Source organism: Pleuronectes platessa, chromosome 4 (assembly GCF_947347685.1).
Source record: "Pleuronectes platessa chromosome 4, fPlePla1.1, whole genome shotgun sequence".
Taxonomy (NCBI): Eukaryota; Metazoa; Chordata; class Actinopteri; order Pleuronectiformes; family Pleuronectidae; genus Pleuronectes; species Pleuronectes platessa.
The window spans coordinates 2,583,851-2,611,624 of record NC_070629.1 but is presented as its reverse complement, the minus strand read 5'-3'; the positions used below and the strand labels follow the sequence as shown (position 1 = coordinate 2,611,624).

Below are 27,774 nucleotides of genomic sequence, written 5' to 3'. Positions count from 1 at the left end.
GTGGCGTGGCGTCAAAGTTTGATTAAACGCCATCAAAACACAAGGTTCTGTATCTCGGACATACACTGTCCAATCGAGTCCAAACTAGACATGTAAGACAAGAGTCCCAGCCTGATGTCATCTGCACAGAAATTATGAGTTGAAATCACAGCGCCCCCTGGTGGCTACAGAAAGTGACATGTTTTATACTTTGATGAACTGCTCCAGGTTGCTTTACAATATACAGCTCAAAAGAGCTCAGTCAAGTCCTTGGATCATGGTCAGAATTGTGAGATATCCTCAAAGCGTGTAAACATTGAGCTGCGGCGAAGGATCATCCTTCGCCAAACAACACAATGTTTTCATAACTCCACTGTGCATTGTCCTATTTCTACCAAACTTCTGTCTCATGATCAGAGACTAAGCCTGAACAACTCTATGTGTCAGTATTTCCTCAGAGTCATAGCGCCACCTACTGTTTCGCCATGAAACAGGAAGTACTTTGTTAATCCACTTTGCATTATCTAACCGGCTCCGAACTACTGACCTATGATCACAATCCTGACCTGAACAGCTCCATATGTTAATATTAGTTCAGGGTCATAGCGTCACCTATCAATCAATCAATCAATCAAATTTTATTTGTATAGCCCGTATTCACAAATTACAATTCATCTCATAGGGCTTTAACAGGGTGTGACATCCTCTGTCCTTAACCCTCAGCAAGAGTAAGGAAAAACTACTAAAAACCCTTTTAACAGGGTAAAAATACGTAGAAACCTCAGAGAGAGCCACATGTGAGGGATCCCTCTCCCAGGACGGACAGAAGTGCAATAGATGCCACGTGCAGGAAAACATCATCAAGATTAAAGTCTTCAAGATTAAAGATTAAAGTCTCTACTCACCTACTGATCAGTGTGAAAATTAAGTTGTGCTAACATTGTCCAATTGACACAAAATTGCTCACGCTACACCAGTGCGCCTACTTGAACAGATCTATATGTCTGTGCGTAATAATAGTGATGGCGTCACCTACTGGCAACAGGAAGTAAGCTTTGTTTTATAACTAGCATTCGATTTACATACAATTTTAACAGTGTGATGTGCTATTGATAGCGTGGACCGTAATGAGCAATTAGCAGGCAAGCATCGACATCGTGTGACGGACGCAGGAAGTGAATCGTTTATCCTTGCCGCAGTGCGCAAAATGCATGCAACGTCGAGATGCTCGCTTGGTCATATATCGCTCTCTCCACCGACCGCAACAGGCTTCAACGTGCGGGTGCTCGGGCCCGCAAGTGCTACAACGTAGCCCTAGTTTATAATTTTTTTAAAAATATAAAAGCAGTGGTGAACAATAAATATTGTAAGTATTGGTAGTCAGCTGAAACTTGCAACTTCACCACTTTATGTAACAAAATTCTACACACTGCAACTTTAAACAGTGAAGAGTGTTTGTTTAAATTGGTTTAATCACGTTAAATCGTTTTGTTTAATATGTCTTTTGCATGGGAGACTTGAGGACAGCAGGAGAAAGAAAGATAAACATAACCAGACATAATACAAGAGCATTCACAGAATAAGAGATAATAATAGAAACCCCTAAATAGATTTAAGCTAAAAATCTAATCAGCCAGTAAACTACGAAAACTAAAATATCAAATTCTATGTAATTCCTTCATTTTCTAAGGTGTAAAATTCAGAAAACTAAGCATAGTTAAATATGACATGTACTCTCGTGAGCAGTGACTAAATCTGAGAGATGAAATAAGGAGGCAGATTCTTCATAAATAAAAATGACAGAATGAATTTGTCTTGTTGCTTGTGGGGATTGTTTTTCAAATATACACAGTGATGAGTACAGTAGTTTATTAGCACAAAGCACAAGGATAAATAAGGTAGAAGAATGAACATATTTACATTATATAGAATTCCTGAGGATTTATATACTGTACTTACAGTTATTGCCTTCTGCTCAAGGTCAATTCCACCAGCAATACTAAAACCAAGCCCTGAGCCCTCTTCTCTAGTCAGGACAACAAGCTGAGTTTGGACATTAACCTGCAGAGAGTTCAGACACAGATTTAACAAAGGAATTCATACAAAATATAGGACTGAAACTACAGAGTCTAAGGAATCTGTAAAATATTAAATGACATGAGTCAGTGGTGTGATGTTACCTCAGAGAGGGCCCTGGCCTCCTGAAGCAGGGACAACACGTATGATCTAGCAGTCAGGGAAAGCAACCGTGTTTGCAGCTTACACTGACTCACAGGAGAAGTAATCAGCTCCTTCAAACTGCGGACAAAAGGAGTAAAAATGAACACAATAACAACATCCCCCCCATAGAAATGGATACAGTAAAAATGAGGCACAGTTAAAACAGGTCAAAAGATAATTCTTACTTTATTCTTTTGTTTTATACACTAATCCGGATGACTGAAATATTTCTACAATAGTATATACAATTACCAAACCATTATGAAACGACAACCAAACTAGCCAAAAGCAAACACAATATATGGTGTATCCATAAAATGTATGGTGGTCAGTTGGAGATACCAAAATGCAGTTTATTACTTTCAACTATATGCACAGGTCTGTTAGTGCATCAAGTTCAAATGCTGAATGTAGAGAATATGTAGGTCAAGAGTATGTAGGCTTCACGTACATACCAGAAAAATGCTCCCCATTATGAACTCAAGTCTCATAGAATGTGATTTGAGGTGACTTCACAGATTGTCATGAAAAGTATTGAAATACATACACAGTAGTTATGTGCTGGAGAAAAACCACTCCCCCCTGGTAAATTAACCAACTTTAACAATCCCCTATTGCTAACAGCTATTATTTATGAGATTAAATAAGATAATCCTCTATTCAACTCAAAACAGGGAAATTTGCGGGGAAAAAAAGAAAGAAAAGAAAATATAGATTGAATTAAAACTAATATATACAGTGTAATGTACTGAATTTAATATTTATTAGAATATTCTAAATTCAAATATTGCTGAAGTCAGACTGGTACATCAATACTTCACATTTGACCAAAGCTCTGCTCACTAAATACTAGTAGGAAGAATACAGATTCTGAAACATCTCATGTGACATGACCACAGAAAACTATGTCCTCACGTGGGTCCCCATCATTCACACTAAGAGCCTGATTTCAGAGCATTTAAGAACTAACATTATGCCTAAGAGTCATAATGTTATGAAAAAAGTCATATATTCTGAAAGAAATGTGATATTATATCTAAATATAGTTACATTATGTAAATAGCTTACATCTAAATATATTTAGATGTAAGCTATTTACATTAAATATGGCAAATAATTAAACAAATCATTAGTAAAGTCTGTAATTATTGAGGCCTGCATTGTATCCCATTATCTCATATCTGAGTGGACAAATATGTCAGATAAATTAATGAACATGAATATGATTTCAGCCACCATCATCATTCATATGATAGTTTTTAAATGAACTGCCCACCTGATTGACCAGCTGGGCTGTTGTCTAAGAGTCTCTGAGGGTCTATGAGGAGTCTCCTCAGTAGATCCAGGCTCTCCTTGGTTCACAATGTTCATATCAACTTTTGTCAGGGTTGCAGGGTGTGGACATCTCTCAGTTCCTGTGGCATTCAAAAGACTTGTCGGATGGATGCCAGGCTCTGTGTTATCTATGGATGTACCATGCTCTCTAGCAAAGTCCTCTGTGCATAGCTTTTCCAGTTCAGGCATACTGAGAGCCCTGAGTTGCTGCATCCTGCTGCGGGGAAGTTTGCCATGTTTCCTCCGCAGCACCGGAGGGGTCTGTGAAGTAATCCCATCTGTCATATTTTGAACCTCAGCCTCAGGATTGTCCTCAAACAGGGGAGCTGTGTTGCATCTTGTATCTGGATATTCAAGGTTCATTGGTGTAATGCTAGACCTCGATTTACCAAAAGGAGGTGAGTAGGGGGTGGTAGGGGTTTGATTCGCCACATAAGAAGTAAAACCCCTTTGCCGTGTTTGGCAGCCAATAGAATTGACCAAACCAATATAACCTGCAATCCTTTGGTTAAGTGAGGCTCTATATGCCAGAGCATATGACTGAATGTCATTGTTTCTAGCCACAGGCTTGTCAAAATGAGCCAGATTTTCAAAAGACTTTATCTTATGTCGGACAGAGAAGGGATTGTAGTCTGCTGACAAGGTATTGTCTGTTGAGAAACTTCGCCTTTCGGTTGTCTTTATGTGCGATCTGGATGTGCTTGACTTTAGGGGGCCACTTGTCTCCAAAATAGAAGTGAGGTTTAAGCCATTACTTGGGGTTGAGCTAGTTTCCTTAGTAGAACACAGTGAATTAAAACCTGTTTTGAAGACCTTTGCATTTGTTTTTTCTACTGCCGAAAGGTCAGGAAAAAGCAGTGGTGATATTCTTGCATGCGGGCCTCTTTGAGTGTGCTTAGAGTCTTCTGAATAAACTTTTTCGTAGCGTGTCAGCAGTGGTGAGGATGAACCAGATAAGGGAGACAGCTGTACTTCTATAAATGTTCTCTGAGTGGAATGTTGGAGTGATTGGCCCTGTGGTTTGGCTGTTGCTTTGCATCCTAATTGGATGCCATTCTCCTTGGCTAGTTGCAGAGTTTGTAATGTGCCATCTGCAAGCCTGTGCTCAGGCGGAACTTGCCTTATTGCACTAACTTTTGGCAGAGCAAAGCAGCTGTTCATATCAGTCTGGTTATTTGTCATCAAACAACTGGACATGTCTGCCACTTGTGATAATTTTGCCGACTGGATCAAAGAGGTATACGTGTTTGAAGAAAACTGACTTTCAGATCTGGTAGGTTTTTGGAGGGGCTCTTCCTGTAGTTTGTTCTTACTCTTAATACTTAGGCCTTTCAGTTTCGGAGCAGTGTTCGGTCTGATTTGAGATTCAACCTGAAGTTTAAAGATACCGCTCCACACAGGACAGACTGAATTATTAGGAAGGTTTGGGCTAGAGGTCTTGACCAGTGATGAGGTGGCACACGGGTTTAAATTAGTTCTATATTTCAAGACTTTTTCTTTGTTTGTCACTGATGCTGGCACTCTTGTCTCTGCTCTACTAATGTGTGAACATGAGGCCTCTGATTCCATTAAAGGTGAGAGGGTCAGGTTTCTGTTCAAACGCTTCTGTAAATCTGAGGTTAGCGAGGCATCTGCATGCAGATTAGAAGTCATTCCCTGTGTGACACTATGAGCACCTGATGGGGAGGGGCTGCTGTGAATGCTTAGGCTACCAGATCTGGGTGCCAGGCATTCGTTTTCACAGGATTGAATGGCACTATTAATGTGGCACTCTGTGGAAGAAATGGGTATTGTACCATTTGCAGATTGGCGTGGTTGGGCTGTTGAGGAGTCCCTGAACAACTGAGAAAGCTGTAAGCACTGACTTGTTGTCACAGAGGTTTCTTTGTAGCCCGCTGAGACCTCAGAGGAAACCTGCATCACATCACTGGTCTGAGTCAGGTTGGTATCTTGACTGCTGCCATCTTGAAAAGGTGAGGACCCATTTAGTGACTGGCCTAAATAAAAGTGGCCACCTGCAGCAGGTTGCTGCACATCAGAATTAAAAATCTCCACTTCTTCCTCATCTGAAGAGGGCTCATGAAGATGTCCACCACTGCTGACCATCTTATTGACCATTACACTGTCAGTGGTGGATTCACTGTTTGAATCACTGTCCTCTCCTATGGGGTACATCATTTCAGAACCAGAATTTTCCTTTGGTTGGTTCATATGTATTGTCTCAACAAGTGGGGTGGCACATTTCTCACTTCCTGCCACCAGGGTTGAGCAGGGACTGGGCTGCGTTGGACCGTGAATGGCAGCCTCTTCAGACAAGGCCACAGCATGTTGGCTTGAACTGCAGGGTAAAGGCTCATTCAATGATGTTTTGCAGGAGGGTTTCATGTGTGTATTTTGATCAACACAGAGGCTCGATTCTGATAAAATGTCATCTATATTGGTTATGGGTATGTGGAAGTCATGATCTATGTGGGTTGTGTGGTTGGAATTTCCTGATTTTGCACAGATTATTTGTCCTTCATGGGAGGTTCCGTTAGCAGCTCTGGCTGGATTCCGTCTGATGGCTACATCAATGCTCCCTGATGAAATTATCAAACTGGATAGTTGATCTACAGCTGGAATCAGAAATGAAAAGTAAGCAGTAAAGCAAGTGCCGACAAAATCATTTGACATGACATGTTACGTTTTTTTTCCAAAACACTCAACAAAAATTATTCAATCTTGCAACATAGTGAGGTTACATACAAGGGAGACCATAGAATAAATAATACACGGATATACAGGGTGAGGAGTGTTCAGTAAACCAGTGTCAATCTTGAATCTTATAAAAAGGTGATGATCTGTGTGATTTCTTCATAATAAACAAGCAAAGTCAAAATAGCATTAATGAAAGCAACAGATTGAACAATGAGAGGGTTGCTTGGTGGATAATAAACAAAATGTAAATTAAGGTATCAGCCCAGGAAAAATGTAGACACATTTTTTTGTCAGGTGCTAAAGACTTGACTGCAGACATTGCTCTGTTTGCTGCAGGATATCACCTGATAATTCATTCTGTGGCTTTTATTTTACAGGCTAAATTGGGGCGCACATAAAGAGAAAGACTAAAGGGTATACAGCAAATATACTGATACTACTGAACACTTGAAGTGACATGAATGAATCTTTTCACAGTGTATGTTGTTTTTTTTACCATATAAAATCTGAAATTGGATCAAATTTCAATAAAATGCAACCCCTTCACCAGAAAACTACCAGGTAGGTGTTTGCAAATCAGATAGGATTGCAGTAAGCCACAGCAATGTCTGTACTACACTCCAGCTAAATTCATATTACTCTACTGTAAAAGGAGCAGTTATTACACTACATACAGGTAAGCATACAGGGAGTAAAACTACAGGGTACCTCTAGTATAACTAAAAGTTAAATATACTGTATAAGATAGTCACCATGGATAGAAAGCCAGAAGCTTGCAGGTTGCTTTGGGGAAGTAAATGAGGGAGGGTGGATCCTACATCTTAGGTCAGCATAAAAGGGAAAGAGATGGTGCTCTATTTAAAGACATACTGAGTAGCATCCACTAATGACGTGTAAACAAAACAAGCAAAATTATACACCACACACATCACACGCTGGTGCATGGCTCCAGAAAACTCCACTGATAGAAAGAAAGTCAGATTTAAGTTTTTTCAATATGATTGAGAAAAGGTCTGAGTAAATTTCAGAACTGCCCCTCTTCCCCTCAGCACCTGGAGGGGCATGTATGAATTTGATTGACACTGGCATGATAAACAAGCGTTGTGGCTTACAAGTCCTGGGTAGACAGTGTGTTGTGAGCAGTGGTGTTAAAGAGTTAGGAGCACATGCATTTAAAGTTGCAATAACATTTACATTCTCTTTATTGTGCTGCAGAGGAGCAACTAATAGCTTCAATGGGCCTCATGCAAGAACATCCTCATTTGTTTGTGCGATGAATTTGAAAGAAAAGTGCAGAAAAGTGTGAACTCTACGATGAGTGCTCATATGATGCTAATTGTAGAGGCGCCCATTGTCTTTTGTGCAGGTTGACTAGAGGTTAAGCAAAACATTAATCCCCTGTATAAAATAGAGAATTTTATGGAAATGATATAAATATGGGTTCATGTAGACAATTGACAATTTCAGCCAGCCATCTCTGTAAAGGACCTTGCACACAGACGCGTGCCAGCTGAAATAGCAGAACAAGAGTTTTTTACAGGCACAAACAGACTTTACAAATTGCCCAGACCTGTTGTAGGATTCATGGAAATTAGTTTTCCACAAATGGATAATACATTTTACAAATTTGGACGATTGTTAATAAATACATTTCTGTAGCTACCCGACAGAACAGAGTCAGGTGGATGTAGACTTGTGGGGATGATACATTTTGCAATTTAATACTACTACTGTGGACCAAACACCTGGTCAAGCCGCTAAGAATTCTTTCAGATAATCTAGATTTGTCTGTTGAGAGTGATTCCATCTGTGTAGCTAAATTACAACCAATGAATCCGTGCCTTTCCGCCAGTCACATTAGCCACATTTATGCGAAATACACCAGCTTAAAATTAGAGCTGTGAAAAATAACGCGTTAACGCGTTATGATTAAATTACAGGATTAATTCGGTTTTTTTTTTTTAAACGCATTTAACGCATGCGCAGAAGGACCTTCCAATTCCGCCGCCTCTGCACTAGTCGCCGCTCTAATGCAGTCAGACGGCAGCTGCCATTCAAACAAACAAACAACATGGATAATTCTGATGAACCTGAGGACCTTCTGGACGGGAAGATCGTGTTCCAAAAAAACAAAGATCGAACATTCAGTAAAACCAAGGTGATATGCACACTCTGCGAGAAGTTATCGTTTCACCGTAGCAATACCCGCCTAACCACCGCAACGCGAAGCATGTGTTGGTCGGCGAGGGGCGTTCAAGTGGAATAGGCCAAACCAGACTCACTCGCAGGACACATTGTGCAAAAGAAGCGGTCAGCTTTACTGTCAGAGAATTTGAACAAGTTAGTTTGCCTCACCAACTGGCTAAAGAACGAGTAGCTAAGAGGGCCTTTAGAGGCATTAGATTGTATCATGGTGTGGTTAATGGTTGTGTGACAAAAAATATAAAAAATGTCAACCATCCTATGGCTAAGAAGCTCAAATAATTTCTGTTTGATTTAAAAAAAAAAAAAAGTTTTATTCAACCACACAATGGCTAAGGAGCCCGAATATTGTTTAGGATGAAGATTATATTAATGTTCCATATGGAAAAGCAATGATAACTGCTGAAGAACTGCTGAGTTGCAGCACAAAAGAAAAGTTAAATGTCATAAATCTTGTTTTCACAAAAATATTCCGAGAAAATCGGTAATGTGATTAATCATGATTAATCCATAGAAACCTGTGATTAATTTGATTAAAAATTTTAATCATTTCACAGCCCTACTTAAAATATAATGGCATCTTCCTTTAGTCATATACTGTTTCATTTTAAGTGTGCTGACTGAATAAGAAAGGACTGTATGTTGTTCGACAACATAATATTACTTGGCAGCAAAACTGCTGCTTTTATTGCTGGATTTTCTGCGTCCTGTCCACTCTCCTATACAAGTGTTACGAGCATACATACAGCATCACACCTCAGTCCGAGATTTACCATCAGCGAAGAGTACCAAGTTAAATGGAAAACAGTAGCATCGACACTGATACTGAATATTATAATTCCACAATACAATGATTCAAAATGGAAGTCTTACCAGAAACTGGTCTCTTGACTTCCAAGCACAGTGTCATCGGAAGGTTGTGCATCAGATCACAGATTTCCTGGTAGCTGGAAGAACACACTAGCTTTTCTCCAATTTTTACAATCTCATCTCCAGGACACAGAAGGGATGAAGATCCCTGGAAAAAACAAATAAACACAAAAGATACAACTTTTTTCATTGAGCAATATACTTGCCAGTGCAAAATCCATTATAGTCAAAGTTTTTTTCACACTGAGAGATTAAGCATAAGTCTGATGCATCCATTCACTAATACTGGAGTGAAAAAAGAAAAAAACAATTAGACTTACCCGTTCTGCTGCACCTCCAGGCTTCAACCCTGTGATGACAACTCTTAGAGGGGATGATATAATCTCCAGGTCAAGCCCAAAAGACTCGTCCTCACTTCTCCTCAGGGTCACAGTGTCAATGGCACAAACACCCAAGAGTTCACTGATCTCTCCCTTCTGACAGTGCTGGTAGGATATCGACCCACCAGCAACCCCAGGGCTTCTCCCATACTGTGTAGGCTGGGATAAGGGCTGTGACAAAGAGAGCTCATCAACTTTGGACTTTGGCTGCTGGGGCAGGTTTGTGGCTTCAATGCTCATCATACTTTTGACCCGCGTAACTGCTTTATGCTCAAGCTTGGGGGACCGCTTGGACTCCAACTGTCCATCATCTTGATTTGTATGGTTCTCACTACTGAGGGTCAGATTACTGGACACAAAGCCCGCACTGCTTGCTACCGCTGCTTTGTTGTCAAAGGGACAACGGATGATTTCCTCTCGCTGTGAGAAACTACCATCGAGTGGTGTTGTCATATCATTGCTTCCGCACCTCTTTAAATACCAACCATCTTCACTGTCTCCATCTACATCTAATGATGATGTAACAGATGTAGCAACAACACCAATTGATTCAGTTTTGGAAACTTGGGAAGCTTGGGCATCACTCAATTTAACAGAGTCAGATTTTGTTAGTCTGTGGGAGTGCTCAGCGTTTCCAGTGTTGTCCGAGTTCTCTTCATCAATGAACTCTTCCTCAAAACACATCACTCGTCGCTGGCGGAGAAGTGGACTTCGCACTGAAGTTGGGCTAGAGACGGCAATGGGCTGGCAAACATCCTCTCCATGGTGATGTAGAGGGACAGGGGTCTTGTCGTGTGATGTGTTGTACACAGGACTACTCTCCACTTCTATTAGGGAAGGGGTGAATGCTGCGGAATAAGATGCAGGTAATGTGGTTTATTCAAAAAGAAAATATATCTAAAAAGTAAACCATCATAAGTATAGTATGATTTTGTGCTTTACAAATAAAATGTAAATGTCTTGGCTGTCTTTAGTGTTGTTAATTTAAATCAAACAATGATTTAGGCTGTAAAAGAAAGGTCACATGATCAATCATTCAATCAATACTTACCATAGTTTCAGGGGTAAACGGCATTGCAGCCAAATCCAATACAATTGAAGTAGCTGATTACCACTTCTTCAAACGTAAATAAACATCAGTAACTCGCTGTTCTTGTCTCGCGTGAACTCGCAATAACTGCAGCAGTAATTAGGAGGAGGACAACAGCGGACATTTCGGCTAAAAACATGGTGTAAATAACATCATTTCGAGTCGAATTTGAATGTCGGGGCTTTCGGACACTTGTTTGAAGAATCACTTCCCACCCCTCGATCGGCATTGTGATGAGTAGATAATGACTCCATTTTCAGTTTTGTTTATTGAGCCACACCTTTAAAAATTTGCAAGAGTGAGGAAAAAAAAAAAAAAAAAATTAACAGGTGGCAAAAAATGTAGGGGAATATCAGAGAGAGCCACATGGGCGGCTGTGGCTGAGGGGTAGAGTGGTCGCCCTCCAACCTGAAGGTTGGCAGTTCGATCCCCAGTCTGACCCATCTGCATGCTGAAGTGTCCCTGGGCAAGATGCTGAACCCCAAATGGCCCCCCATAGAATAACTAAGTGCTGCATATAGATGCACTGTATGGATGTGTTTGTGAATGGGTGAATGTAAAACTATACTGTAAAGCACGTTGAGTGGTCATCAAGACTAGAAAAGCGCTATATCAATACAAAACCATTTACCATTTACATTGGAGGGTTCCCTCTCCCAGCACAGACGAAGAAGGGCAATAGATGCCATGTATGCAATCTTTGGTCAATAAACTTGCTAGTATCTCTTCACTGTATGAAGAGACAATGATGGCTGTTTCTTAGCTTTGAAAGGTCAAAAGTCTGCATTGCAATTCTGACAGTAAAAAAAAAGACCATATGATCTTCCTGTTTAATCTACATGTGAAAAAGTCCAAATAATCTAATAATAATCTGTGCATGAGAGCTAACCCTGTGACCACCTCAATTCCAGATGCAAATCTCTGTTCAGGTTCTTGTTTGACTTGATTGTTTGATGCATGGCTGCAGTATGAAAGTCAGCGCACTCTACAGTAAGGCTGTGATCTTGTCCAGGTAACAAATTCCAAACATTTTCCATGATGATCAAATAGTTGAAAATGTACCATGTAGCTGTGACGTGCTGTCATCCATGGACGTACTGCACCTCTGCTGATGGAGAACCTCGTCACTGTTCAAGCTCATGAGCATGGAGTCAGACAGGAACGAGGGGCTGGACATGTCCTGGGAGAAGTACTGAGATAACTCTGTCTCAGAGCTCAGGGACCCCTGCTTCAGAGTTGTGCAAATGGAGGAAGATAAAAATGTAAACCACAACTGACACATTTTTTAAGTAGATTTCCATAATTTTCACGATATTGAAAGTACATTTGACAATGTACACAAAGAAAACAGACAAGTTAATTGCTGAACTTAAAATATACAGGTAAGTAGAAAAGATTATCACAATGCAAGTACCTGATAGTTTAACTCGATTGTACCGATCAACAGTTGTTCGCGGTAACACGCAAGATAGATAGAAACATATGTAAACATGGGTGTAAAAAATACAAATGTTATATGGAGGAAATCTATCAAACAAGTTTTAAGGATCTAAAGGATACACTAAAGGTTGGTGTTGTTTTCACCTTGTGAGTCTGTTTGTGTGACATCATCACAAAATATGGGAAGACCTATAGCAGCAAAAACTAGCACAGAGGTGGTTTTGAACAATTTGACAGATGTCTGTCTGTCTAACTGACTGCAGATAGACCACTGTTACATTGTCTCTAGTGTCAAAGATGCAGTCACAAAACTAAGGGTATGTATCTGAGATCATAAAGTGAACAATATCCCTGCATATTAAAATCCATGGCCAACTTTGTTTTAAGATCACTGTATCCCAGTCTCAATATTACCCATCCACTCAAACCCCTTGACCAGATGGTATCTAGTTTGAAATTGATTATGTTTATTTAAATTTACATTACATTACATTTTATTCTGCCTTTTCAATAAAACAGTCGGACAACATAAGTTAAACTCTCAATTTCAAGACTTTTAAAGCTTTATATATCTAATTACTAATGTAAATGATCTCAACAGTAATTACTAACAACAATAACAGTTCTTGGTTGTAAGATCTCAACCTTACTATGTAAAGTTCCATGAGATAATGTATGTTGTGAACTGGCACGTTAAAGATAAAACTTAATTGAATTGTGTCCTTATGATATTATAGGGAAAACCAAGAGTTCCCACGACGAGCAAACACTTGGCAAATGTGGAAAGAGAAACTACCAAGAATGTATACATATTGTATTGTATCTCCAAATCTCTCAAAACCTATGAACTAAGCAATCATATCTGAATCTTAGAAGAACACGTACTCTGCTGGCAGGCTCAAGGAATCTCTTCATGGTCCAGCTGAGAGCAGGGGAGGCACTTCCCTGTCTGTCCTTCATCGTTGGGTAGGGGCTCTTACAGGACAGACCTGTGGTTTACAACAGAGGCAGTTAAACCCACAGAGCTAAAAAAAAAACAGAGCATTTTCAAAAGAAGGTATTTGGCCATGCCGTTGAACTCCCTCTAACACTTAGTGAACATAATGTAGTAGAAAATAAAAGGAAAGGAAAGCCAAATTAAAATGTAGGTAAACACAGCAGACCTTGGGAGTAAGTTGAGTGTCTGTTCCTGCTCATTTTGTCCCTGTGTGCGGATCGAGCTATAATGTGATCCATCTCCTGTTCTGATACCTGAGAAATATAGAAATGCACTTTCATCATGATTGCAAGTTAAATAACATATACACATAAAGAGCATTGACATCAAGATATAGATAAATAGCATTGTCTACGTTACATGTTTATGCTGCCCTCTTCTGGAAAACACAGAAATGAAAAAGACCCCTTAAAAGAATAAACAGTAACTAACCTTGTTTACCCCCTATAATTTTTGGATGACCTATTCCTTTAAGTCTGGTAATAACATTTCAAACAATAAGTTTTACATTTACATTTTAAACAAATGTCTAAACGCATTAAAAGTCGATTTTAATGTGGACTTTGTTTTGCTATAAAATATGATGATATAAAGTTTCATTCTTACAGCAAGTCGTGTTGAGCCCAAATATCTGTTACAGGTCTCTATGATTACAAATAATATTTGTCAATTCTGAAATAAATTAATGGTTAACCACTATCCATAAAATGGTCTTATACAAGTTAAGTTTCCGAAAAAGAATGGAGAAAATTTGCTGTGGCAAAAAAAGGGTTTGTATGTTGACAGGACAATAACAAGTTGGATGAAATGCTTTTAAGGGTTGCTGTCCTTATATATAATGGGGCATTGAATAAATACAATTACTTGGATAAAGGTAGTTTAAGATTACAGACTCATCTGCTTGGTATTATTTTTTCTTTTCTTTTTAATTTACATGCTCTGAACATCTGTGGGACACCAACTGCTGAGCTCTACAGATTTTGGGGCTCCTACACAACTATAGATATTTGTTATAAATGCTAAAAGAGAGAGGATATGTCCATAGAAACGGAAACAAACGTATTACCTTAGGATTTGGGTGCCTGCTAATAATGAGACTGACTGGTCCTGGGCCACATTCACTGAGGATGGCATAAGCCTCACCGAGAGCAGCATGTCGAAGACTTTCTGAGTCAACCTCCAGTATTTGATCGCCCCGGCTGCAAGGAGAAGCACAACCCTGTCAAAGACCTCACTTTGTAAATGCAACAACGTCGCGACCAAAATGATCTGGTTGTGAATATAAAAAGAGGAACTATTGAAGTTTGTTTCTAAAATTGATTGATGCCAGGGAGTGTTGTGCATGTTCATATTTTGTAAACGCTGAACTGAACAAATACGTTTTGCGTCAAGCTTACTTTAATACTGTTGGCACTTTCAGCACATTGTACTAAATGGTCTGTATTTATATAGCACTTCAATCAATCAATCCAATTTTATTTCTATAGCCCATATTCACAAATCACAATTTGTCTCATAGGGCTTGAACAAGGTGGGATTTGTGCGATTTGTGTGTTATTCCTGGTAGGTACATTGCAAAAAGAGGGGCGGTAATAATATTTTTCGCCTACAGTGGCAGAAGTGCCTGCGCCGATCCTGAGTGAGACTACATATACATTTTACCTGAGCCTGCCATCCATCTTGGCCACAGATCCCAGTGCCAAGCTGTGGATGTAGATGCCAGGAGCAGAGTTTTCCAGGGCCAGACAGCAAACTCCAATCCCCAGACCAACACCGGGCTCTAAATAAATTGACATTCACTATCAGAGAAGAAGTGTTCTCAAAACAGAGATCACTGCAGATGAGACCTTTGTATGACATCTGGCAAGAATATGTATTTCATATTATCACAACGGCAAAAAAGCAGCTAATGATACACTATGTACAGCTCAAGTATCAATGAAGGGAGTTCTTAATTAAGTCAGGTAACCTTTATTAAGTGTGACCTCCATGATGACACAGTCTTTTGGACCGGGACCAGGGCCCTTGCGGCCATCAGCTTCTTCAGACCCTGAGGGGACAGGTGTTCCTCCACTGGTATTGGAGTTGGGTGAGCTGGAGCGACTGAGGAGGGTGGGGGTCGGACAGGGTGTCAGGCTGGGACTGCGCAGACGAGTTCGAATCGTCAGTTTCACAACACCTTTTTTCAATTGCTGTTGGATAAAATAGAAGTGAGGTGTAATGAAGTGGAGATGAGGACAGAAGTTTTTCCCAAAATGACTAAAAATGTGATCAACTCAGTGAACTTTCTGGCATATGTGAAGAAGAAAACATTTTACACACTAATTTTAAAGAATGTTACACTTTATACAACATGAAAGTCCACCTTGAAGGTCTGGATGGCCTGTTGGTGTGTGAGTCCTAGGAGAGACTCTCCGTTCACTTCCAGAATCTCGTCTCCTGCTCAGGGAAGCATAGAAATAGAATGAGATGCATGTGCAGCACATGTGTAAATGTCGATAAATGTTTCCCTCGTAATACATATTTAACTTTCCTATAGCCTGGACTCTCAATTCAATGGAAGAGAATGAAAAGTTAAGTTACCCTCTTTCAATCGTCCATCAGCTGCTGCAGCTCCATGAGGAAAAATGGTTTTAACAAAAATCCCCATCTGACCACGTGCTGAGTCCTGCCCACCAACAATACTGAATCCTAGGCCCTATGAAACATAGATCCCAATACATTTCAGATGCAACAGTTTTTCATTATTTTGGCATATTCACAAGAGTAATGGTGGTGGTTTTGGACATAAAATGCCATCATTTTATCCCATCAAGATATCATGTGAACGTGACGTATGGATATCCACATGTATGGATGGACAAATCAACAACATAATGCATCTGTCCACCGTTGCCAAAACCATATTCTAATATCTGGTTATCTTTTTGACAAAAATATATCATAACTTAATGTCAGCACAAAACTTACCACTAGATGGGTTGTACTGAAAATTGTGAATACACAAATAATAAATGTTTTCACCTGTGCACACATTCCACAACTTCAACTGAAAATTAATAAATAATGTTTTTCTGTTTAGACAATGAATTTGATTATCAGCACATCAGCTGCTGCTTTTTTTTAAATCTGTGATTGACTGTTACTACTTAAAAAATTCGCAAGGTATAAATGACCAATCCCAGCTGAAATTTTTACAAGAGGCAGTGTAATCTCTGGACATGATGACAGCGTATCACAGGATTATTATTATTATTGTTATGTTATTATTATTATTATTATTATTATTATTATTATATAGACAGCAGAAATGATTATCGAAGTATGTTAAGTATTTAACCTACCATTATAAGAACTAAGACACGATAAGGATATGTCATAAATATGAATGTAACATAGGGCTCTGGGGCTTCATTTATAACCCTGCGTTCGCACAAAACGGGGCCTGAAAGATGCGTACGCTACATCTCACGGAAGCGTTGGGATATATTCAAACAAACTTAATGGGAGTATGTGGTTTCCAGGCAAACTCTGACCCATGCGTACAAACATTTTGGAAGCGAGAAAGTAGGGTTGCAGACATGAGGTGGTGAACTGAAGCCAGATTATTGATCCTCAGCGTTATTTGTGCTCATCCGCCAAAACTCTTCCATAAGAACCTTCAATTGAAAAATATATAAAGCAACTTAGAGCGAAATACATTTAAAAACCATTCAACAGCAGAGTGTCAACGAGTGTGTGTAAAATCACTGCAGTGAACGTGACTGTGCGATCAGGCACAACGAGCGCACTGGAGAGCACTCACAAACAATTTAGAAAAACTATTCACTTCATGAAAATAGAGACTAAGAAACATATTAGCAACATGTGTGTACAGTGACATTGGGCCCCATTTACTAACTTGTGCGCAGACTAAGTAAGAAAATAAGTGCCTACGCAAAATCGGTGCCAGATCATGACATGTGCGCACCAGCCGATTTTGTTCTCACCACCATGCGTATGTTTGGGAATCTGAATCATTCTAAATTGACAGATGCGTGTCCTCTCTCTGCAATTACCATACTGCCACGCCTCTATTTCTCCCTATAAGGAAATCCGTTGGTCATGAAGAGAGCGGTGTAATGAAGAGTTGAAGTTTTAAGAGACCCCCCCAAAAAGTCAAAAACAAAAGAAAATCACAACAGCAGAAGTTGAAGGCCACAAAGGTGGAAGACACAAAACACAAACTTTCCTGTAGCATTTCCTCCGGAGTGACGATGTTTAAATTCAACCTGGGCTGTAATAACTGAACCGCTGAATGCTGTGTCCTGCATAGAGCTGAGCAATAGAGATGTGGACATTTCTCTTAGATGCATCAAAAAGTGGATGACTGGATGTTAACTCCGCTGAATAATTATAGCTCCAGGATCAGAACAGACGCTCGTCCTGTGTCAGAGTCTCTGTCGGTGTCTATGTCGGAGTCTGTTTCCTCCTGATTCCTCTGACCTGCGCCAGGACATCAGGGTTAAAGGGACCGGAACGATTCAGAGATATGATCACTATAAATAACTGAATACATGTGATTATCAGTTTGTGTGTTAAGAGAGACAGAGATTAGCAGACAGACAGACAGACAGACAGACAGACAGACAGACAGACAGACACACACACACACACACACTCACACCCACACACACACACACACACACACACACACACACACACACACACATACACACACACACACAGAGGAGTTCCTCCCGCAGGTTATTGCTGTGCTAAAGGGGGTCGGTTTAAATTTACTAGGACAGCTGGGCCTTCATCATTTGTGCGTACGCATGGTCTGAGGAAGTTCTAAAATTGTTCATAGAGTAGAGAGAAATTAATGTACAAACATATTGATGAATCCCACATTTATGCGTCAAATGACTATATGAAGCTTATGTTGGAAGCAGAACACTATTGTAATCGGTAAGGAAGGGTATGATTAAAGATCAAACATAATTGAAGTGATAGTTGCGATTTTACACACTGTGGTTGTACAATCGGTGGTCTGTTTGTGTGAGCTTACATACACACAAATGGAGTACAGCTTTATTCACTTACATGTCAAAGGAGTGCACTCACCTTGCCCTGGCCTTTCATCAGGACTATGCTGGAGATAATAGATGGCTGTGCCAGTCGCCATGGAGACTCCACTTGAACAGTGCTCAGGGAGCGGGCTGATTTCTTAATTATCTGATACTCCTGAAAAGGTGATGGATACAAAAAGCAAAATAATATGTCAAATTTATCTTGTAAAAACAACATTTTCTTTTATTTGTACTCATGGTTTGATGCTTGATGACTTAAAATGACTCGTGTCTTGTTTGTAGGGACTTCACACCTACAGCTGCTAAGAGGCTGAGGTTCTTAATGTTGTCGCCTTATTTTAATTTCTCTCCCTCAATTATCCAAATATGTGATTAGTGCAGCTCTCATTGTCATTGTTGTCATGAAAGAGAGTGAACAGGCTTTGTTCTGGTGTGTGTGTGTGTGGGTGTGCGTTTGTGTGCGTTTGTGTGTGTGTGTGTGTGTGTGTGTGTGTACGTGTGTGTGCGTGTGTTTGTGTGTGTGTAGTGCAACGTGTACCAAACATCATTCTTCAACCATAATACATGTAACTTACATATAATGTGTCTCTGTCACTAGGAATTACTTACTGTCACTTACTAATCAGATGGAGTTGCAAGTGTTTTCTAACAAATCATGAATCAGGCCTTGACATTCAAGGTAGAAATTTATGAGCAGTCTTGTTTTTTCAGCGTTGTTGTCAGGTCGTTCTGCGGTTTATCTTGCTAAACTAACATCTTGGACAGAAATAGCGGACAACTGCTTTGTAATAAAGGCCTTTGATAATCTAAGCTAATGGTCTAAAGCACAAACAGTCACTTGATTCAGAAAGACTGTACTTAGTCTCTTAATGAATTATGAGTGTGGTTTGGACGTTACATATGATATACCAATCGGAGTGGCAGCAGGGAGGCGTCCACTGACCTGTCTCAGTCCAGCAGTATCTAGTTGTTGAGGTAGAGAGTGTTTACGTCGGCCAGGCGGAGGCTTCTCGACAACTTCACAGCTGCTCACACCGTTCTCCACAAACAGCTCATCATCCTCACCCACTGACTCCAGGCGACTGCTCCCCCCTGATCCAGGAAATACAATAATGTCATTCCACTGCATAGAAGCAGCAATGCTTCAATGTATGACTTCAAATAAAAAAAATCCAAGTTAGACGCAAAGTGAATAAGGTCAATAAAATACCATACAAAAGGAAGTGCTGCTTTCACTATCTGGGGCAACCCTAAAGAGCCCTAAATCACCTCCAACAAAATGAGTACAGTTTCCGTCTCTATCAAATATTATTCATGGAGCAATGCAATTTTTTCTGAAAACAGAGAGATTTCTTTGCTTAAAAGTACTTTGTAAAGCCTAACTCGGATATTGGTTTGATTACATTTTTAAGGATTTTGGTGCTAATAACCTGCTACTGTGAGGTACCAACCTTGGGATCGACTGCAGGGCTTCATGGGTGTGAGGCTGCTGCAGGATCCTTTGGGTGCCTCTACCTTACTTTGTTCTTCGAGTTTTTCAAGGTTAGATAACTGCAAGGTGACAAAGGAAATTTTCAGGAAATCTCATGTTAAACAGATATGGATTTTCTGATATCTGATATTACTATAATTAAGCCACTCAACAATTTGTATAGATTTCCCAGTGTATAAATCATTTTCATGACTAGATTATCACATGTAATTAAGTCTGAATATAGCCTATATTATATAGACCTTGGTACATTAGCCCTGTGCTGTTTACAGATGAACAGTTCTTCGCTTCTCTACTGTACTCAAAGGAATCTGTTGAGAAGGTTCAGTCCTGTGATCAAAATACATCTGGATTACGCCTCCATCTGGATTAAGTAGGGCAGTCCCAGAACACACTTGAGGGATTATGCCTCCCATCTGGCTCAGGAAGTGTTGAAAATAGTGAGAGGAGAGGAAGACCTGTCCAGCTGTCATCACAACCTTTGACCACATTACACTAAATACCCCCTGGTGCTCATTAATTCTGCTTTGTGGGCTGGATCGATTTACATACAACAAAGACATTCACCCACAGTTACATAAACATCTACTAGAACATATCTGTCTATACCAGGAAGGGGTTGTGCAGATTTGTGCTGCTGTTAGAAATCTGAGGTGAACGCGGGACAGCAGTGTGAGACAGAGAGGACGAGAAGCTGCAGGTGCTGACCAGGTCTGGCAGACTGGTGGAAGGGAAACGCTCAAAACCCACTTCTGACTCCTCCTGCAGGGAATGTAAATGTATGTTAAAATCAAGGGGGTCGAAACTCATGTGTAGTATATGTGTATGGTAAAAATATACATTTAAATTTGTTTATTGGCAATATCTAGCAGGACTAGTAAAGAATACTTGCATCTTGTAGGACTTATTAACACATTAGGAGAAACTGTTTCCTTTTCGTCGACCCACATGAATCCAATATAAAAAAATACAGTTTTCAGAAGAGTAAAACAGCAAATGTTGTTTTCATAAAACAGGAACAATTTATTGGCAGAAGGCCACTCTGCTCTGTTTCCCTCTAATAACTCATCTAGTTTGTCTTTTGTTTTTGTCCATTGTCGTTGTACTGTGGTCCTATAGCAGCTGTGTGTGTGTGTGTGTGTGTGTGTGTGTGTGTGTGTGTGTGTGTGTGTGTGTGTGTGTGTGTGTGTGTGTGTGTTTGTGCACGCTTACTCTGTTGGCCACCACCAGTTGGACCAGACCAGTAGTAGAGCGGAGAATAGCGACAGCCTCCTGATGAGTGAGACCTACCAGAGACTGACCATTTATCATCAGCAGCTCATCACCAGCATGAAGACGCCCGTCCCTGAAACACACACACATTTAAACAGACCAACATATGTTATACTCTACAAACATACACACACACATCGGCTCTTCTTTAATCCTTTGAACTCCAAATTGAAAATGTCTTGAAAACATTAATATAATTAAAGTGTATGGGTACAAGGCAGATTATTTCCCAGAGACTTTGTGGTGAGAAAAGTTTGAAAATACAAAACAGAATTTAGATTATAGCAAAACAATTCAAACATTTAGAAATTAACTTTAAATAATCAATGAAAACAGCTAAACATTTTACTGAAGGCAGGAGCTCATATACTGTCAAACTCATTATGATTCACTGGGGAATGCAGAAAGAGACACACAGACAAACACACAGAGTACTAAAGAAAAGTAGCAATACCTGTGAATGGCGCCCCCCTCCTCTATATGAGCTATAATGATGCCCTGAGGAGAGCGCTTGGAGCCCCGCCCCCCTGTTATCTGTATTCCTAGGCCTTCCTGACCTTTCACCAGATGCATCTTCCAGATGTGGCTGCCATCTCTGGGCTGCAAAAGACCACAAATAAACACACATATATCAATAAATCATACATCATGAAGTTGAAAACATCAATTTAACCAAATTGAATTCATGAAAATGTGACAGAAAAGCCAAGACAGCTTAATCCTTAGACTGCACCCACAGTCTGCCACTATCGCATTGTGTGCCTTGTACAGGTAACAGGTTATAATAATAATAATAATAATAACGATAATATTGTGTGTGTGTGTGTGTCTGCAACTGGAGTCATACAGTCAGTGAGTCACCATTTGAATGAAAGAAACTCTATAATGATGAACATTCATTACATTACATTTCATTTAGCTGACGCTCTTATCCAAAGCGACTGACAATAAGTGCATTCAACCATGAGGGTGCAAACCCAGAACAACAAGAATCAAGTAAGTACAATTTGCCTCAAGAAAATAAAACTGCAAAGTGCTGTAAGTGCCATATAAGTGCCACTAAATATATATAGTTTTATTTTTTTTATTTTATTTTTTTAATCCAAGGTGTAGTCGAAAGAGATGTGTCTTTAGTCTGAGGAGAAAGATGAGTAGACTTTCTGCTGTCATGATGTCGTTCCCAATCCTCTAACCCACATGCTAAATCACTGTCCCATCACTCTCGCTTTCATCATAACAGTTGTTGCAAGGTTGGGATACTTGTTATCCTCTTAGACTTCTGTACACAGATTTGTCATCTCTACTGGAACAGGTTTTTTTGGATCCAACAATGTGTTACTTATCATCCACTACAATCAATGTGTTGCAGTCTCCTGCAAGCTTGACATTATATAACCAAAACTAATAACTCTTTCATGTAGTCATGTAGATGACAATGGTTAAATCAAAGTTTCTTCTTCTAAACCATGGATGTCTTCATCTGAAGGTATCTATGGGTTCTGGTAGCATGTGCAGTGGACATATGCAGAAAAAACCTTAATGCTTTGGGGCCTCCAAAATACTTTTTTGTTTGAATGATGGGGGACTGTCTACTGGTTACCAGTTCTCAAAACTTGGCTACGTTCCTGCTTATTCATCCACACGTTTAGGCTCTCAGCCAGGTACACCAGGTAGAGTTTGTTTTCAGTACAGTATGGGGAAAAACTCCCCAAACAGAGTCAGCAGCTCAACAAATAGGCCTAACATCAATATTTTACCCAATAAAATAGGCTGACAACTCTCATGCACTAAAGATGCATGCCATTGACACAGATCTCACACCACACATGCCTTCTCTCGCTCACTGTTCATCTTGTCTTCCTTGGATCATGTCTGTATGATATGCGCCATTTTACCTCAACCCACTAGAGCACTCCGCTCCTAGAATTCCGGCTTACTTGTCTTCCCTAAAGTTTCTAAAAGTAGAGTAGGATCCAGAGCTTTCAGCTATCAAGCTCCTCTCCTGTGGAATCATCTCTCACTTTCAGTTCGGGAAGCAGACACCATCTGTACGTTTAAGATTAGGCTTATAACCTTCCTTTTTGATAAAGCTTATAGTTAGAGCTGGTCCAGGCTTGTCTTAGACCTGTTCTTAGTTATGCTGCTAAAGGTCTAGAAGGTCGATAACATCAACTGGCGGTATGCATTAATTAGTGGGCAGAACAAGTTAGGTCTTTCAGTCTCACTTTCCACCTTTAAACTATGAAATTAACTGAACTATGAACTAGTTCAGAATTTAAATGGTGAACTATGAAATTTGAACTAGTTCATGAGAGGTGTAAACTTGCACAACACTGCTTGTTGAGGGTTAAGGACAGAGGAATATCAAACCATGTTAAAGCCTTATAAGTCAAATTGTGATTTGTGAACATGTGCTATAAAAATACAATTGATTGATGATCTGTCTCCATTCACTCAAAATGCCTATATTGATTATAAAAGCACATTTGAGGCAGTGGACTAGTGGCAGAAACTTGGACTATGGGCAGGAAAGGTCTCTGGTTCGTCTCTGGTTCGACTCCACGGAGAAACAACAAAAAGAAGAACCTGGATTGATCTGTCCAAAAATCCAAGAGGATTCTCCCTACCCTGTCTAGTGCCCCTGAGCAAGGCACCTTACTCCCCCAACATCTGCTCCCCGGGCGCCGTACATGGTTGCTCACTGCTCTGTGTGTCATGCACCAGATGGGTCAAAAGCAGAGGTTAAATTTCCCTACCTGCATGAGTGTTTGTGCATGTGTTTGGGACTAATAAATGCATCTTAATCTTTTTATTTGTGTGTTTTCAACTTTCGTTGCCAATAGTCAGTCTGAACAGCTGGTGACTGCAACATTTCCTGGTCTTGTGGTGTGTACAGCTGTTCTATGATTTTCTTTTTTTAGAGGAAGTGTCACTCTTAAGAGATGGACATTATGCAGCGCTAGCGAAACCTAGACATGCATTATTCTAGGCTGCTTGCATTGAGAAGAATTGAGTTTTGTACAGTGGTGGTTATTGTTGGGAGCTATGATGCACACAACGCTTACGTAAGGATAATTTTACTGTGATAATCAATAAGATAACTATTTTTGTCTTTTGTAATTATTAGATTTAATTGGTATGTGTCTCTTTATTGGAAAAGGTGCCGCCAGTGTTCTAAACATTGCTTGATCAGTATTACCCTCAGTATTACCCCTTCAGTATTCCATAATAGTTGAAAGCACTAATTGTTTTGGCATGTAAGTTAATGTAATGTATTATGGGACAATCAGACTGAACTTCATTCCACATTTTTATCCACCTGGCACAGGGTGAGACACATTCACCTCTAGTGGCCAACTGACCCAACTCCTGCTGTTTAATCAGATTGAACTTTGACATTAGGAAATAACACGGCTCTCCATTGTCCAGCTTGTCTGAGAGAGGAAATGGAACTCCTCATTCAGTGAACACTGTTTATTCTTGTTTTAATGAGAGCATGTTTCTTACATGGTTTGTGTTAGTGATTAGTATAAACAATTTGTTACAAATAATTATCAGAATACATAACCATTTAGATTCTGTGCTTTCTTGTTGTAGTGTAGTCACACACCCATGTGGTGTACTTCAAACTTATTTTCTGTGACAGGTGACATTGGGCATGCCATGTACACTCCTACAGTGTGCAGAAGTGATTTGTTGCTCGTGAAGTTGAATGACAGAAAGAGCTAACTTTTCTGATGCTATTTATGATTTCTCTCTAGCACAGCTTCATCTTCCAATTTAGTTTGGAGTTAGTAGAGTTAGGTTTAAACCGAGAGGGAAATAAAAGAACACGGTAATAATTTTGGCAAAAACCTGACTTATACCATGTCAGTGCAAAATTTGGGACGCAGCTAACTTACATGACCAAATATGTCTTGTCTTTTGAATGTAAAGCATTCACTCAAGTTTTTCTGCAATATCTGGAGCATCAGGAGCATGATTTATGCTTTTAGTGTTCGGTCTAGACAATTCAAATCGCCAAAACTACAACCTTTCCTGAACCTTGATCAAGTCTTTTTTGAAGCCTTGTGCAAAATAACCAGAACATGATAGTAGTACTCTCTTGATCTGGTTCTTACCAAGTGCATGAAGGGTCCATGCAGTCCAGCATGCAGTTTTTTCTTTCATGAGTGCAGTCTCAATGCCTGCTGAGAACTGCATGACCCTCAATAAAACGTTCACACCGAAACAATGCCCGATGGTTGCCTGAGAGTACTGTAACAACTCTTAGATGTTTTGATGGCCCATCCATGTGCAATTTACCCTAGTGGTGCAGATGAAGAGTGAGAGAGAGACAGAAAAGCAAGAGCCTAGCAAAGAGTGCTGCACATAGTTCTAGAATAAATCAATGGCACAAAACACAAATTTAGAGAACTTAAAAGTTATTATGAGAAGTGTAGAAAAGTTGAATAATTATGAAATGAGGTGGGACAAATTAGACTACAGAGGTTGTGTTTAAGGTTGCCCATTGGGTGTGTGTGTCATGTGCTATTTATTCATAATGAAGGTTTTATTGTTCAGCTGCTATCTGTTGCGGGCACCTGGAGATTGGGCAACGTCCTCCCAGAACTTTAAATACAAAATGAGTTATTTTATCTTCCTGATTGTACATAGTCAGTTGGTCTTCTGACCAGGGCTAACTGGTTATGCATTGCACTTTATTAAAAAAACTAAGGAGATTGTGCAGTTGAAGTTGTTGCTCTGACACTTTGGAACACCCCTCTTGCAGACACAAGACCTGTGGTCTCTCTTGATGCCTTTATAAAACAGCTTAAAATGTATTTATTCAAACTGTCTCTACTATTTATCTTTGTGGTACATAGGCAATGGCACTTACTTCTGTTTTCACCTCTCATCCTTCTTCTTATTTAGTTTTTCAAAACTAATATTTTCTTTTTAAATTTTTTATTGTTTATTCTTTAACAACTGTTAAACTTTGTGATTTTGCTCTCTGAGATTTACTTTACTAAACAAATAATGCTTGAACTTATTTAAAATCACTTCATCTGTTTTTAAGCTTTATCTTGACTGAAGGAATTTTATCTTAAACTTCATGAAAATGTGATGCAGAAATTACATTTTAAAATCATTTGTGTCAATTTAGAAATAAATCCTGGTTCTTTGGAATTAATATTAATATTAATATGGAAGTGAGAGAGCCACAACGTACGCTGCAATTGTCCATTTTATCTGAGCACTGTATGAGGGTCTCACCTGGCTTGAAGAATCACTGCTGAATGAATCCATTTTGCTTTTCAACGGCTGACTGTGACACCTCACTGGCAGGGTGGCGGTGCCTCCACTATGCAGATGCTGAGGAAGTGCTCTCACCTGAAGAAAGGTTTCTGGGCTTTCTTCTGTGGGTGTATGTGTGGAGATGATGTAACCTGCATCAGTGCCTGGAGAACGGACTTCTGCATTAGTGGGAACAGAAGAATCGTAACCATTGTAGCAGCTCTGGAGTTCTGAGTCAGTACAGTCCCTGTTGTCTCGGTTAGAGGATGATCGTGATATGACACCAAACTTTCTTGTGCGTTTGCAGTTTGCTGTTGCGTCAGAGGGTTCAGAGGCAGCTCTGCCTAGCTGCTGGTCTTCAAAGCTGCAATTGCAGACATGGGTACTAACTATGCCATTCACATCACAAGGAGGGAGGGGAGCCTTTCGTTTGACTCTCCGCAGCATGATCAGGTAGACACAGCCTCCATTCCAGCACTGGTCAGCCAGGTAACTGAAAAAAGCATTGAAAGAATACTGTTGTCATTACATACAAGTTCATATATAATAATCCAGTTCTTACACCGTGACCTTGCTCTTTGACCTTTGACCACCTGATCAGTGAGTCCAGGTGAACATGTAAGCCAAATTTGAATGATTCCCTTGAGGTGCTCCTGAGATATCACTTTCACAAGACAAAACATGTGTTCGAGAGGTCACAGGGACCATGACCTTTGACCCCCAAATTCTAATCAGGTCATCCAATAATCCACGTGAATTTTTATGCCAGATAAACTAAAATTCGTTTTGGGCATTCCCAATGTATATCCTTTAACAATCAAGGTCACATGAACTTGGCCTTTAACCTTTGACCACCAAAATCTAATCAGTTCATCTTTGCGTTCAAGTGAATGTTTGTGCCAAATGTGGAGACATTCCCTCATGGTGGTCCTGAGATATCACATTTACAAGGAATGTGCTTGTGAGGTCACACTGTCCTCGACCTTTGGCTATCAAAATCAAACTAGTTAAGATTTGATTTTCACTTTGACATTCACTTGGACTAAGGTCCAAGTGAATGTTTGTAACAAATTTTAATTCCATCAAATACTGCATTCACAAGAATGGGACGCACAAAACAGCGCACCAGACTTCGGCTATTTTAGGAGACTGTGCAACAAAATGGTATAACTAGTCTCGTTACTGTTAAACAATTTTTTGTTTAAATGATCGCATAGGCTATCATTTGAATTACCAGGAGCGAGAGAATGCCTAGGGGATACTGCCAGGGTCTGTATGTACGTGTGTGTGTATAGCCTCCACCTCGCTCCCAGCGCACACAAACACGTACATACAGGCCCCGGGGCTTCGCCCCCAATCACTGGCACAACAACACACAGTCAGATACGAGGAGCAGGAGCAGCTCGTGCACATGAAGCCGGTTAGTGACTTTGTCGAAGAACAGTGGAAAC

The 27,774-nt window shown here is 40.0% G+C and overlaps 1 protein-coding gene across 4 annotated transcripts in view; it reads right to left on the bottom strand.

Moving 5' to 3' along the window:
- pdzd2 (PDZ domain containing 2) overlaps window positions 1–27,774 on the bottom strand; it is a 45,251-nt gene that overhangs the window by 2,349 nt on the left and 15,128 nt on the right. For 2 of the 4 annotated variants that reach the window (XM_053420426.1, XM_053420424.1), the window contains exons 4-23: window positions 26,303–26,816; window positions 21,501–21,646; window positions 20,987–21,119; window positions 20,384–20,536; window positions 19,734–19,833; window positions 19,226–19,374; window positions 18,317–18,436; window positions 15,794–15,908; window positions 15,576–15,649; window positions 15,180–15,402; window positions 14,873–14,990; window positions 14,277–14,409; window positions 13,377–13,464; window positions 13,099–13,202; window positions 11,836–12,001; window positions 9,624–10,531; window positions 9,307–9,451; window positions 3,476–6,149; window positions 2,160–2,277; window positions 1,939–2,040 (exon numbers count right to left, since the gene is read on the bottom strand). In XM_053420426.1, the coding sequence (XP_053276401.1) occupies window positions 1,939–2,040; window positions 2,160–2,277; window positions 3,476–6,149; window positions 9,307–9,451; window positions 9,624–10,531; window positions 11,836–12,001; window positions 13,099–13,202; window positions 13,377–13,464; window positions 14,277–14,409; window positions 14,873–14,990; window positions 15,180–15,402; window positions 15,576–15,649; window positions 15,794–15,908; window positions 18,317–18,436; window positions 19,226–19,374; window positions 19,734–19,833; window positions 20,384–20,536; window positions 20,987–21,119; window positions 21,501–21,646; window positions 26,303–26,816 (6,283 nt within the window). The remainder of the gene's footprint in view (window positions 1–1,938; window positions 2,041–2,159; window positions 2,278–3,475; window positions 6,150–9,306; window positions 9,452–9,623; window positions 10,532–11,835; window positions 12,002–13,098; window positions 13,203–13,376; window positions 13,465–14,276; window positions 14,410–14,872; window positions 14,991–15,179; window positions 15,403–15,575; window positions 15,650–15,793; window positions 15,909–18,316; window positions 18,437–19,225; window positions 19,375–19,733; window positions 19,834–20,383; window positions 20,537–20,986; window positions 21,120–21,500; window positions 21,647–26,302; window positions 26,817–27,774) is intronic. The other 2 variants (XM_053420425.1, XM_053420428.1) reach the window with 2 other exon arrangements.